Source organism: Struthio camelus, chromosome Z, assembly GCF_040807025.1.
Source record: "Struthio camelus isolate bStrCam1 chromosome Z, bStrCam1.hap1, whole genome shotgun sequence".
In the NCBI taxonomy this organism is placed as follows: domain Eukaryota; kingdom Metazoa; phylum Chordata; class Aves; order Struthioniformes; family Struthionidae; genus Struthio; species Struthio camelus.
The window spans coordinates 56,806,993-56,820,560 of record NC_090982.1 but is presented as its reverse complement, the minus strand read 5'-3'; the positions used below and the strand labels follow the sequence as shown (position 1 = coordinate 56,820,560).

The window sequence follows — 13,568 nt, the reverse complement described above, 5'->3', positions numbered from 1 at the left end:
AAAGCACCTATCTCAGGTGATGTCAACCAGGTTAGCAGATCCAATGGAAGTCTTAGCCCTGAACGGTTTTGCACCATTAGATAGCATACCTTCAGAAAGTTACTGCATTGAGTTAGTTATTGCTTCGGGAACTAATTTTTCAGTGGTGGATGCCCTTGAAATGTGTATGTAAGTCCATTTATCCAAAGAAGATTCTTTCTTTGAAGTCGAATGGAAAGCAAGATTATAGTTAAGCAACACTGAGTTGTGATGAAATGCGTAACTGTCTTCTGAAAGTTTTGGTACCTAAGCTGCAAAGATTTGGTAAGAGGTTATAAATTACACTGTAAGATAAGCAATGGTGAATAACACTGTATTATGATATCTTTTCAGTTGGTCAGATGTGCTGTTTTCTTGAGGCCTTCAGATAATACGTCCCTGGTTTATTATTTTCTTTAACCGAAGTGAAAGAGAATCTTCTTAGCGTTGAAAGGCTTCTAGTTTTATTTGTATGTTTCAGGGAATTACTAGTATGCTCCTAGACTCAAAATCTGTCTAAGTTAGTATTAACTAAAAGTTCACAAACTTCTTGGAAGTTCAAACAGTATGTAATACAAGATAATAAGGATGCAAAATGAAGATAGTACCTTCCCCAAATTCTGAAATACAAGATTTGCAAAGGGCAGTAAATAAGGAACAGTAGAGAAGGAATCATTTTCTGTGGGCTTTTTAATTCTTGTGCTGATTAATTTCTTGTGGACACTGGAAGAAGGAAGTTTTTAAATATATGAAGACTGATGTGGATTATTGTATGGAGCAATCGGAAGTGGCTGAAAAAGATCAAACAGGGCATTACATCCAGAACAGAGACACAGGAAGTATGAATTTAGGCAAGATAATAAAATGATTTATTGGCATTTATTGGGGCAGAGAGAATGTCTGTTTTTTCTTTATGGCTTACGTAAAAAGGTAGAGTTTATTTTCGTGGTGAAAAGCATCGGAAGTGCTGCTGTTTGCTGAAATGGCATCTGTTTGACTGTTTCCATTAACAGAACTATGAACTTTTTTATAATCTGTTTCAAAAAATGCTCTCAAGGTATCTCCTTTTAATATCTGTTACTAATATTAGAATAGATCTTTATATACTACCAATAGTAATGTTTTTTTTAAATATTCTTCTTGCAGTTTTGGTGATTGTAATTGGTGTAAAAATAGTTAAAATGAAGCCAATCTGTTCTTTGATTGCAGAGTAGTGGTTATGGTTGTAGTTGCAGTAAATTAGAGACCAAGATTTTCCCTACAAAAGTAAGAAGCTGAAGAACAGTAAGGAAATCTAAAATGAAGTAGGTTTGTTTCAGTTCTCAGGAATTTGAATTTCCAAACATGGGACTTGAAAGTTCCATAACCTCAAGTTCCATACTGGCAGCAGTATGTCTCTGCCCAGCTCCCAAAAGCAAGCCAAAGTTATTCTGGGTGATCGTGAGGAAAAAGTTCCTGTGTATGTCTTAAGAATCTAGTGATGCATGGTAGTTCTGTGATGCACGGGAAGACTCTTTTCTTCACTGATCTTTTCCCTTTGCCTTTCCTCCTGCCACACTATATACAAATTGCTCAAAACGTCTATTGATCTATATAGTGAACAGACTGTACTTACATTCCCTCATACGAGAGTCTATTTTCATTATTTCATACTCAGCCAAAAGACTACAGATTGGCTATTTTGCAATCTACTTGAAGGCCTCAATGTATAGAATACATGTTGCATGCATATTGAGGGAATTATTTGGATTCTCCAATGAAATAGTATTTTCCTATGGACTTCACTAAGGCATGTGAGCTTTCTGTTTATTCCATGGATAACACAGAAATGTGACTGCTGAAGTAATTTCTGCGTTTTAATGGAAAAAATGGCAAAGTCAGTTCTTGGAGGTAATTTTACTAACTGCACATCATGAAATCTCAAACAGAAATCTACAGCTACCTATTGCAATTACTTATGGCTACACCATCCTGAACATGCCTGATCTCATCTAATCTTAGAAGCTAATAAAGATCGGTCCTAGTTAGTACTTGGATGGGAGACTGCTTGGGAATACTGGGTAGAGCCAGGTAGAAGTGAGAGAAATATAGGTTCCCAACAAAGGGCCATGAAGATAGTTAAGGGACTGGAGCATTGCTCATATGAGGCGAGGCTGACAGAGCTGGGGACTGTTCAGCCTGGAGAAGAGAAAGCTGGGGGGGGGGGTGTTACCAATGTGTTTAAATATCTGATCAGAGGGATCGAAGATGATGCTTAGTGGTACCTAGTGACAGGGCCAGAGGCAATGAGCACAGATTGAAATACAGGAAATTCAATTTAAAAATAAGAAAAACACTTCTACTGTGAGGGTGATCGAACACTGGAACAGATGGCGTAGAGCAGCTGTGGAGTCTCCATTCTTGGAGATGTTCAAAACCCAGCTGGACATGGTCTTGGGCAACCTTCTGTAGCTGATACTGCCTAGAGCAGCGGGGTTGGACTAGGTGATCTCCAGAGGTCCCTTCCCAGCCTCAACTGTTCTGTGATTCTATGAATAACTTTCATATGTTTCACTTTTTTTTAGCATAAAATAACATTTGTTAATGTTTCAATACTGTTTAAAAAAAGTGTGGCGGGAGAAGCATACCAGGTTATTTCTTCAGCCCCTTTTTCCTCTCCATCTTTTCCTTCCAAACAAATTCCCATAAAATTCTGTTGGTGGGGATTTTTGTTGTTTTTTAAATCTGGTGATTCTATGTGAAAGGAGATGATGAGAACGTCAAAGAATGAGAAACATTGACCCAACAGTTTATATAGTGAACAAGCTTTCAAGTTATCTTTAATTTAACAGACAAGACAATTCGAGACTTGAGTATACAATTGGAATTGTTGGCATCCATTTTTCAACTAATTAATACATATTTTGATAGGCTGAACAGTATGGCTCTTATAAAGAAAAGAATTAATATGCTAATTTAACAATGCATAGAGTGGTCTTGCTTAGTTCTGCATTTTGGATTCTTCACTGTTTGAAATGTCAGCTGTTGGAATAACTCCCAATTCACTCACTAAGTTTTAAAGGGCTGATACAACTCATGGTGATGAGATGCTTTTAAAATTATCTGATTAGTGAGGACCTGGGGAGCCTAATAAGCCCTATGCTAAACCTATTACAATAACTGAAGTAACTGTAATATAGTATTGAGATTCATCTTTATTTCTGTAAATCAAACCAAGCTTAACTTTTTTCTTTTTCTAATTCATACTTGTATATACCTTCCTGGATGCATTTGGTGTAAGTTGAATTTTTTTTGTTGCTGTCAGACACTAAAAATGGTTGTGATCCTTTTTTCCTGTCCCTTAGATTCTTTCTGTGGTCATTCTAATTTCATGTTTTACATTTTACATGTTAGGCAACTTTTATTACTTGTAAATTCACATACTTCAGTGCATTTGTCTGGAAATATCTTGTATCTTTGTGTTTGCAATGTTTGGTTTGTTCAGCCTTTTGGGCTGCTTTAATGACAAGGCAAATATACCATGACCATCTGAGTTGAGTTCACCTGGAGGAGGAGAGGGCTAAAGAACCAAGACATAGAACCATAACTCAGTTCATTCTTCAGCTCATTTTATGAAATTGGAAGAAATTAGACAATTGCTTCTCATGTTGAGGGACTCCGGGTCTTTATTTTTCCCCAAGAAGGGAGAGGATACACTGACAGTCAAGGTATTTTTGATTTGATGAACTTGAAAAATCATATAAATCTGCTTTATTATTGATTTTCCTCATAACAAGTTGTTGACAATAGCTGATCAACACACAAAATACAATGATTGAGTCGTCATTTTATGCAATGTGATAAGGTTTAAATTCTCATGCAGAAAATGTCATGCACATACTGTATCTCAATAAAAATTGAAAGAAATGATTTGATTTTAGTAATAGTGGAGAAGTTGAAGTCGTTTTACAAACTTGAAATATTTTTGTGGGAAGATTCACTGGTTTATCAAGCTTACGCTAGTTCATAGCTTTAGAAGAATAAGATTGAGAAGAGCTAACAAAAATGGCTTTCAAATGCTTTACTTGTCTTCATTATCATTCTAGAGTATTCATGTATCTTTCCTGTGTTGGACACAATTGTGTTGAATTGTAACGGGCCAAAGATCTCATATTGCTTGTCTGGTTGATTACATTTACGCAGACAGCTAACAGTATATTTGCAGTGAGATTCAATATATTTTTGTTTTCCACTTAATTATTTGGTTCTTTATTTTCAGGTTGATATTTTGTATATAAATGATTCCTCTAAATTAGTGTTCATGTTGCTGTTCTGTATTACAGTGTAACTTTCAATAACTGCAAAAATATGTTTCAGCAGCTCAAAAATATGTTGAATTTTAGTTTTCATCTATCACTGCTTCTCTCTTGATCTCTCAAAATGCAATTTCATTCTGATTCTGATAATTAGAATGCAAGCTTCCCTGTAGAGGAGTGCTACTGATAGAGAATTTAATTTAACATGGTAGCTCAGTGATTTTGAAGTGTAATCTGCATAATCTGTGTTACAAACCTTTTCTATTTCCCACTCCTGTACTCCTAGCAAGAAATCACTTTGCACACTGAAGTATCTCACATTCCCCTTCCCTAATTTCTCCAAGACTTGGAAAATGATTGCCACTAAAATAGCAATTTTCAGCCTGGCTGGAGAGCTGGGAATGCACGTGTGCTACTTGGACAAAGGAAATAGAGTATCCTTATCTGACGTTTTAAGCAACTGGTTAAAAATATTCTGCTGAGTTTAGAACAAGTATGAATACAGATTTGTACATGTTCTTGACTTCAGTGTATTAGTGAATTCTCATTACTACAATTAAAGCTATGAAAGTTAACATTTGGTATTTGTTAAGAATTTGTGAGGGAACAACGCAATTGCATGGGAAAGCAAGTTCCTCTAATGAGGAAAATTTAGCCAATTTAAGATCTTATTTTTCTTACTTGAACAGTATTGCTGACATCATTGAACACTATAGAAAAGAACAGATTGTTGAAGGATATTACCTTAAAGATCCTGTTCCAATGCAGGTAAGACTGTTTTTGAAGACTGACCTGTCATCAGCTGTATTTATAATCTAGGAACTGAATTACAGCAGTGGTATCAATTACATTTGAACAGCATTCATCCCATCTCCAATTTTTGTGTTTTTGATTCATATATTTCTCTTGTTTTATCCTCATATGCTTTCACTTATCAAAAGTTGGCTTGTAGTCCGTAGAAAACGTGGCGAGCTCCATCTATTGTCTGACGTATGGAGGCTCTGCACTGTGCCACCGGGTCTGGTCCCTGACTGCACCATGCTGTGCCTTAATTCCATGCCGTGTTAGGGCAGCCTTATTTTCCCCTCCGTTCTCCTGTGTTTATGGGTGGTGTTTCCCCTGCTGAAGGAAACCTGTATGCCCAGAAAAGCTTCTTGGATGATTGGGGTGGGGGGGCTAGGATTGCAGGGCATGTTCTGGAATACTGTTGCACCATAGCCTAGGTTGATCCTATGAAAGCACTAATAATAAGCCAAGCACATCATCTAGCTTTTTCATAAGCTTTACAGCAGGTTCTAAAATACATCTGTGTATTTTCTTCCCTCTCTATTCCCAAACTTTCCTGTTTGATGATTAGAAACTTGCTTTTGATTTCCAACCTAAATAATCATCGTCACCTCATACTCTTTGTTGCACATCTCTACCTTTTTAGCTTTCCCTTCTGCTGTATTAACACAAGGGCATTTGTGTTCTCCCTTAATCAGCTCACTAAGCTGAGTGTACCGAGCTGGGTTTTTTTTCTGTTCATAACGTATTTGTGCTGCTGCCGCTAATTTGAGTGCAAGTTCATGTTTCTTGAATGTGATGGATCAGAACAGCTGATGTACCATGTCATTAGTAATTCCCTTTTTCTGTGGGAAATATTTATCAGATATATTTCGGAATATCTGTGTCATTACCATAGCCACATTATATTCATAGCTCAGTCATCCTGTGGATGACTCAGCCATTCAAGTTTCTCATCCTCTGTTTTGTACTGGTAAGTATCAACAGGCGTATCTATCTTTTATGCTGTGTTGCTAGACTTAGCCTTATTATTTAGTTCTTTCCTGTATTGCCGATTGTCCTATGTGTCATCGGAGCTTCCCAATTGTCTGCTCCTCTTAACTTGCACTCAGTGGTTGAGAGAGAAGGTGAACGTGAATCCGAAGACTAATCATTGGAAAGCTTCGCTAGTAACATTCCTTGTGATCTATAATTCCTCTTGCATAATGACAATCATAGTCTTCCTTTTGGCTTTTTGCATATCCACTTACGGTTCCTGTGTAAATAATTTTCTCTGCCTTGATGAATTTTCTGTGTGCGACTCACTGCATTAAGTTCTTTCAAGTTACTCACATATATTCTTGATTCTCCTTTGTTTAAAAAGTTAGTAGTATACTTTGGCTGCATTTCATCTCCCTTCCACATATTGCCATGTGCTGTGTTTTTGAAGAGAAAAATAATAAGCCTTGAATACTATTAGGGTCAGTCCAGTGGCTTTACTCTTCCCCATATGACTTTTTTTTTTTAATGTCAGTGCACTCATTTGCACTTACTCCATATATTACTGTATCTAATTTGAAATTTATTTTAAAAACTGCTGTGTCTAGTTCTGCTGTGTTGCATGCTGTTTCTCTCATAGGTTATGAAGATCATCTCTAATTCGGAAAAAATTTGATACTGCTTTCAGTGTTGGTGCTGTAATTCCTGTTACTAAAGTGTTTTTCATCTTGTCTTTGTCATATTGCGGGAAGGGACTGAGAGGAGGGAAGAAAAGAACATTTAGTATGGAGCGTATACATATCTCACTTTTCATCGCAATATTGTTCTCACTACTTAACAGTCTTGATTTTTTCATGTTTCCTTAATATCTACATTTCAAAATCTTAGTTTTCTGTGTGAGTTTATCCGTTTTCTTCTTCCTGTTTCTGCATTGTCCTGTTCTGTTAGAATGCTTCTCATTTAGGACAAGTGAGTGCTAATGCAATTAGTGAGGGACTATGCAACTTTGTGTGTGAATTGATCAATTTTAATTGTGATCTACACCATTCTTGTTACTTTAGAGTTTATCTCTAATTAGTCCGTCCCAAAAGCTTTAGCAGAAGAATGTTAGGAACTAAATAACCTTTAAAGACTTGTGTAAATTTTACTAAGATAACTGTGAAACATTCTGCTTTCTATTTATTGTAAAAATAAAAAAAAGACGGGTGCTACTTTGTAAAAGTTAGTCTGTATTTAAAACTTATTTTTCTTCTCATAATTGTGATCTAATCATTCCACAAGAAATTGTTGTATTACATTTATAGCAAAGGTGTTGTATTAAAAATTATATTACTTTATTAAAACGTAGGAGAGAGCAGTAGTGGAGAGTTGGTAGTATTCAATAAGATGATTTTGATTGCAGCTTCGTAGTGTGCGATTGTTTCACAGCAATTTCTGAGTTTAAGATGTTGATTCTTCCTTGTTTACCAGCATCAAGAACAAGTGCTTAATGATACAGTGGATGGAAAAGAAATCTACAATACAATTCGTCGCAAAACAAAGGATGCTTTTTATAAAAATATTGTCAAAAAAGGTTATCTTCTAAAAAAAAGTGAGTTCTTTTTAGTACTATGGAATGTTTCTCCAAAAATATGCAGATGTGGTTGCATGTTTAGTGGGCTTAATATAGTGTTGACACTAAAAAGGACAAAATTGAATTTAAAAAGTGGAGAAGTTACAGAAAGCTTGTAAAAAAGATGTTAAGTGTTCTTTTCCTGAAGTGCGTTATTAGAAAGACACAATACATAAAATTGCATGCAATGTAAAAATGTTGATTGGTAGTTTTTGTGGAAAAAAAATCAGAGCAGCCGAAAAATTAGGCACCTTGTTAAAGGTTACATTTGAACCTGTTGAATGAAGTGTTCTCATGAAACATCCATACTGAATATGGAACTCATTAAATTTTAGCTGTTAGAGTGAGATAGCTAGAGTAATGTAAATTAGTACATTCATTGGAGATCAAAACTTAATTTTGTTATTCGAACTTAGCCAATGTGTTTAATTTTAAATGCGTATTATGGTCTACAAGATACATAGACACAACCTTGGAAAATTCATTAGCAGTGTTACAGTCAACATAACATGCAATAAATGGATTAAAAGCTGACTGCTTGAGACATCTTAATGTATCCCTTAAGAGTTATCATTGAGCAAATCTTCAGAGTCTCTGCTTTCCTTACCAAATGTCATTTGTTTTTGTTTGGTTAGTTTTTAATCAGCTTTAATGGAAACAGGAAAAACTTTATTATAGTTTTTGCAGATGACAGCTACCATAACTAAGAGGATAGGCTACAGATAGTGATCTGGATAGCAAGTAAAAGTGAGAAAGAAGGTAAGCACTTAAATATAGTCAAATCTAAAAGGCACATTCAAAGGAAATAAAAACCGTAGAACCTCTGAATAGAGCAAGGAAAGCACCTCTTCTCTTAGAATTAGTACTCCTAACAGAAGATGTAGGAGGATGTGGTAGTGAGGAGTCAGCTGAGAATGAACTTCAAGTGAAAGCCTTTAGCTAGAAGGGATAATGACATACTTTAAATGCTGAAACAAGAGCACAGAGTTAGGTGTGGAGGAGTATGTGTTACCTGCATATAGAACGGAAATGTAATAAATTACTCTTCCATCTAGTAAACAGAGTATATTAACAATATATTAAAGTTGGCTTTTCAAAAGTGCATGTTTATTGAGACCCGTGGTGGATTTGTGATCATCAAAGTTTAAAATTAAGGCTGAATGTTTCTCTAAAAGGTATTGTGGTTTAAGTATGAATCAATTGCAGAAAGTTTCATATTTGTTTTAATTCAGAGGGCCTCAAACAATGCGTGATTTGTTTAGTCAATAGCTAAACCCACATTTTACATATAACGTGTCTTCCAACAAAGCTTGAAGTTAAATCCCCAGTAGTTAAAATGCCACTTTTTACATTTTTGTCTGAAGCATGTGGAATTGGCTAAATCCTTGGATATAGGTGCATTCAGGGCATGGTTCTGATGTAAGATTGCGTATAATGTATTGCCATTTCTATTCTTTAGTTGTACTATTTTAAGATATTGTGGGGCAATCTGTTATGTGCTGGTCAGCTGATAAGAGTTTAGAAATAGTTTTCACATGTTAAGAGTCTGGTTCTTAATTAATGGGTGCCATAAATTGGATCACTTAGTATCAGGATGTTATTTGCAGACTGTAAAGACAGTCTTCCCATGGATGTGAACTGAACTGTCCAGGCAGCCAATATGCACTTGCTTAATCCTGTTGAAATTAGTGAAAATGTTTAGAGAACTGTCAGCAACTGTACCTGAATCTGTGAAGAGTCTAGTTTTTAGCTACTTGTTGTGTGAAATTGAGTGCATATACTGATGTTATAACTTAAGTATGATTAATTGTACATCATTCTTCTATTTGTAATTTGACAAAAGCCTTACTAACGTCTTTTGTTTTCTTCATTTACATATGTGCGTTTTTTTAAAACAGTATTGTAACTTTTCCTTTTCCTACAGGTAAAGGAAAGAGATGGAAAAACTTGTACTTTATATTAGAGGGAAATGATGCCCAGCTTATTTATTTTGAAAGTGAAAAACGAGCCACAAAACCCAAAGGATTAATAGACCTTAGTGTGTGCTCCGTCTATGGAGTACATGACAGCTTGTTTGGCAGGTAAGACGATGACGTGTAATTTTCATGTATGCAGCAGGACAGTTAACTGCTGTTTTGAGATGCGTACAAGATGTGGACAACATCAGTAGTGAACAAGTTGCCATAGCTTGACAAGTTTTCTTGTTGACACCTGAGCTGTGGTAGCTCTCTGATTTCTAGCTTGGTTGTAAATGGTTGTACAATGAAAGCGTTGTGACTCGTGGTTCATACTCTGTTTTATTCTGTAGTTGGTATAGATTGCAAGGGCATGTGTAAAGGGATTTAGCTGATACGTAGTAACTTGTTAAGCCATGGCAACTTCATTGCTTGTGACCGTTCATAAACGACTTCTAGTTAGAAATTTTAGAACTTTTATTAAGGTTTTCTTGTATGTAATAAAATGCAATAATGATTTGGCTTTTGGCACTGTCATTTTTCAACACTGAGTATGTTATTCCACGTTTTACCTTATGGACAATAAAGGGATTATCATATACTTCTGAGGGTTTTAACTCTGAGCCAATATAACCATAAGATAACAGTTTGGTCAGTTCCAGAATACCTGCATTCTTTTTGATAGGTTTTTGAAAGGTAAATTGGATAATTTGTAATTGCTTTTCTATTTAAGGATTGATTCTCGTTAGATTAGACCAACATTAAAGCAGTAAGCAAAGTTTTACAAATTATTTTCACAAAATAATTAGATTCAGCGATCACTTTCACATCAAGTCTCATCTACTGTATTACTTTTGATATTCAAAATATGCCAACTGCAAGTATCAGCAAAGAAGTTGGAATCAAGAGACTTTCAGATATCATTGGTAATTAACAAGAAAGAGGTGACATCATCATCTGTTCATTGGTAATTACAATTCAGCATCCTGTTTTGTAACGTGATATAGAAAAATAGAGACGTTTCCTCCTGCAAGTGCATCCTTTTTCTCATAATACAGCTAGAAAAGCGTATTAAATAGAAATTCTGGTTATTCCATGTATTTTAATATTTATTTTTAAATGATACTTGGTTAACTTCACATTATCTCTATGAAAAGACTTGAAAACGTTTAAGTGGCTATTTAAGCTGCAAAAATGTGGTTCTGTTCCATTTGATTTTTTTCTACTCTTTAACATTTAAAAAAAGAACTTATAAAACTATAGGAGTGAGAAGTATATAAATAGATAAGAGTACCAGAATAACTTTAAAAAAATTACTGAAATGTTCCTTGTATAAGGTGTCAATTACACAGGAAGCTTTGGTGCCAGTGGTAAACAAGGAACATTTTGGTTATTGGTGACTATCTCCTTAAGCTATTGACAAGAAACACTGTGCTGAGTTGAAATTTAGTTGGCAAGTGAGTGGTACTGAGAGTGTGGGTAGGAGATCATGCATGGTTGCACCACTTTGGGAAGCAGTTGATGAAGATCTATAGTTGAGAGACAATTCCTCCTATAAAAACTGCCTTTTCCCTTTTCTGGGAAGTACGGAGGAGGCTGTAGCTTTGCGTGTGTTTGGCGGTGACTTAAGTAGCCTTCAGTCTGGCTACTTCCTGCTCTCCTCCCACGCTACTGTGGCATGGCTACAAAATGCCATGCCAGCATCTCCCTAAGGAGTAAAATGCATGGGAGACAATCTTTTTAGTAGATTTTTTGACAAATGAGTGTAGGTACACAAAATGGCAAAAACACTCTAATTGTATTTAAGGTTGTAGAAGTTTATCACATACACTTGATGATTAGTGTGTAATCCAGTACACATTTTATTGATTGAGAGCGCTGCAAAACACATTCAGATAAGATGTCTTGTGTTAATACAGTTCCCTTAACTCTTAAAAGAACAAATTCATAATGTATGATTAATTGGTTGGGAACTATGCTGAACCTTTGCCCTTATGAAATGTCTGTAGTAATAGTCCTCCTTAACAGCTCTTTTACTTAGGAGATTTTTTTTGCCTTGACTGCAAGTCAGTGATACGTGAATATTCAGTACAGACTGTTCAAGAAGTTTAAGGATTCCGCAACATACTAGTTGCGCTGAAGTGCAGGTGTTTGTTTGGAGTTACATAACTTATTCAAACCAAAATGCACTTTTGAAACACCTAGCAATTTTTCCTGTTGGAGTTCTTCCTGTTTCCGTGTATGATAATGTTATACTTGGCGGGGGGAAGTTAGGCTATGTTCAGTGCTCCTTACAGTCAAACAGCAGAAGTGTACTAGTTTGGCTAGAACTTTGTTTTGGCAGAGGTCAACAAGTGAAGATGTTTGTCTGTGTTTTGAAGAATACTAAAATTTATGGTTTTTTGTCTTGTTTATTTTCAAGGCCAAACTGTTTTCAGATAGTAGTTCAGCACTTTAGTGAAGAGCATTATATCTTCTACTTTGCAGGAGAAACTCCAGAACAAGCACAGGTGAGAGCTTTTTTTGGTAAATATAACTTTAAAAGTAACTTTTTTTTGTCTTGTAGCATTTAATGCTATTACCCTTCTGTAATAGGAAGCAACTGTACCAGAAGTAAATAGCGATTGCGTCTACATTAGCAAATATTACCATGCAACAGTAACAGATTTGTAAAGAAAACAGTTGGTGTTGAGAAACCAGTACTTATATTCCCCGCACGTTAGGGGTTTACTTTGGACAAGTTCTAGTCTGGTCCCATGGACTGAAGTTCTGTTAGTTTCCATAGCTGTTTCTGGAGAGCATCTTTTGGAGTAGTTTAATTCAAAAAAGTTATTTGTTCTCCAAGACTTTTCCATGATATAAACCAGAGCATGGTAAGCATTTGCTTCAAGAGCACGTTCCTAGTATGAACTAAAACATTAGCACAGATATGCCAACTGATGAAAGCATATTGAGCAACTGGCTTTTACAGTTATTTGTTCTGTCCATAAAGCATTATTGTTTATAGTGTTTGGCCCTGATCTTGCACAAAAAGTAGGATTTTTCTCTTTTAAATTGGTATCATTCAGTTTTTAGCTGTCTAGCAGTTATATTTGATTAAAAATTGTAGCACTGGAGCTTAATACTCTAAAAGTCCCTGGCCAACAGAAGAGCGTATGTTGGATATGACGATGTTCTTAGTCATCAAGTTGTTTTGGCAGTCCACAGCTCTGAAATGCACCTATTCCATCAGAAATTAAGCTTTGCATTTGATTTTCTTAGAATGTAATTAAAGCTGTCTAGAGCACTCACTCTTCAAATGAGCATGAAGACTGTATAAATATTTTGTTCTCTTCATGTTGTATACACAGGAAAGCACAAATTTTCCGTTTAAATTGACACAAATCAACGGAAGTCACTGGAACGACATCAGAACAATGCAGTGGCATTTGTCTCACAACTCTTAATGTACTGTCTTTGAAAAGCAACATGCAGTATAGTAATCAATACTATATGCACAGCTATGAACGCAGGCTTCGTTTTTGTTACGCATGCAATGTCTTGTGTTCTAGAAATCGAAAAAACCTTAAAAATAATTTAATGTCTAATGGGTAGAATTACCCTGTCTTGTTTCCTAAACGTTTGACGTAATCTACTTTTATTTTAGATTTGCATAATATTTAAGCTGTTCAGTGCATTTTTTACACAATAGTAGGATGTTTTTTATGAAATGATTTTGGCATGGCAAGTCAGATGCTTTACAGATGCTTCTGTTTTGAGAGGTTTCAGCTTTCTGTACCTTGTAATATTTCTTGGAAGAATAGTTTTATTGGTATATTAAGAAAATCTGATATATTTCATATAACGTGGTAAATAAACACCAAAGCAGCTGTCCAATGGGTTGCATGTTGTCTTTGAGGTTTGTACAAAGCATTACTGAATGTG

The 13,568-nt window shown here is 35.5% G+C and overlaps 1 protein-coding gene across 1 annotated transcript in view; it reads left to right on the top strand.

Annotated features, from left to right (window-relative positions):
• Positions 1-13,568, top strand: part of LOC138064860 (ras GTPase-activating protein 1) — a 63,715-nt gene that overhangs the window by 27,128 nt on the left and 23,019 nt on the right. Inside the window, exons 9-12 of the mRNA XM_068929115.1 lie at positions 5,003-5,081; positions 7,548-7,668; positions 9,614-9,770; positions 12,067-12,154. Of these exons, the coding sequence (XP_068785216.1) occupies positions 5,003-5,081; positions 7,548-7,668; positions 9,614-9,770; positions 12,067-12,154 (445 nt within the window). The remainder of the gene's footprint in view (positions 1-5,002; positions 5,082-7,547; positions 7,669-9,613; positions 9,771-12,066; positions 12,155-13,568) is intronic.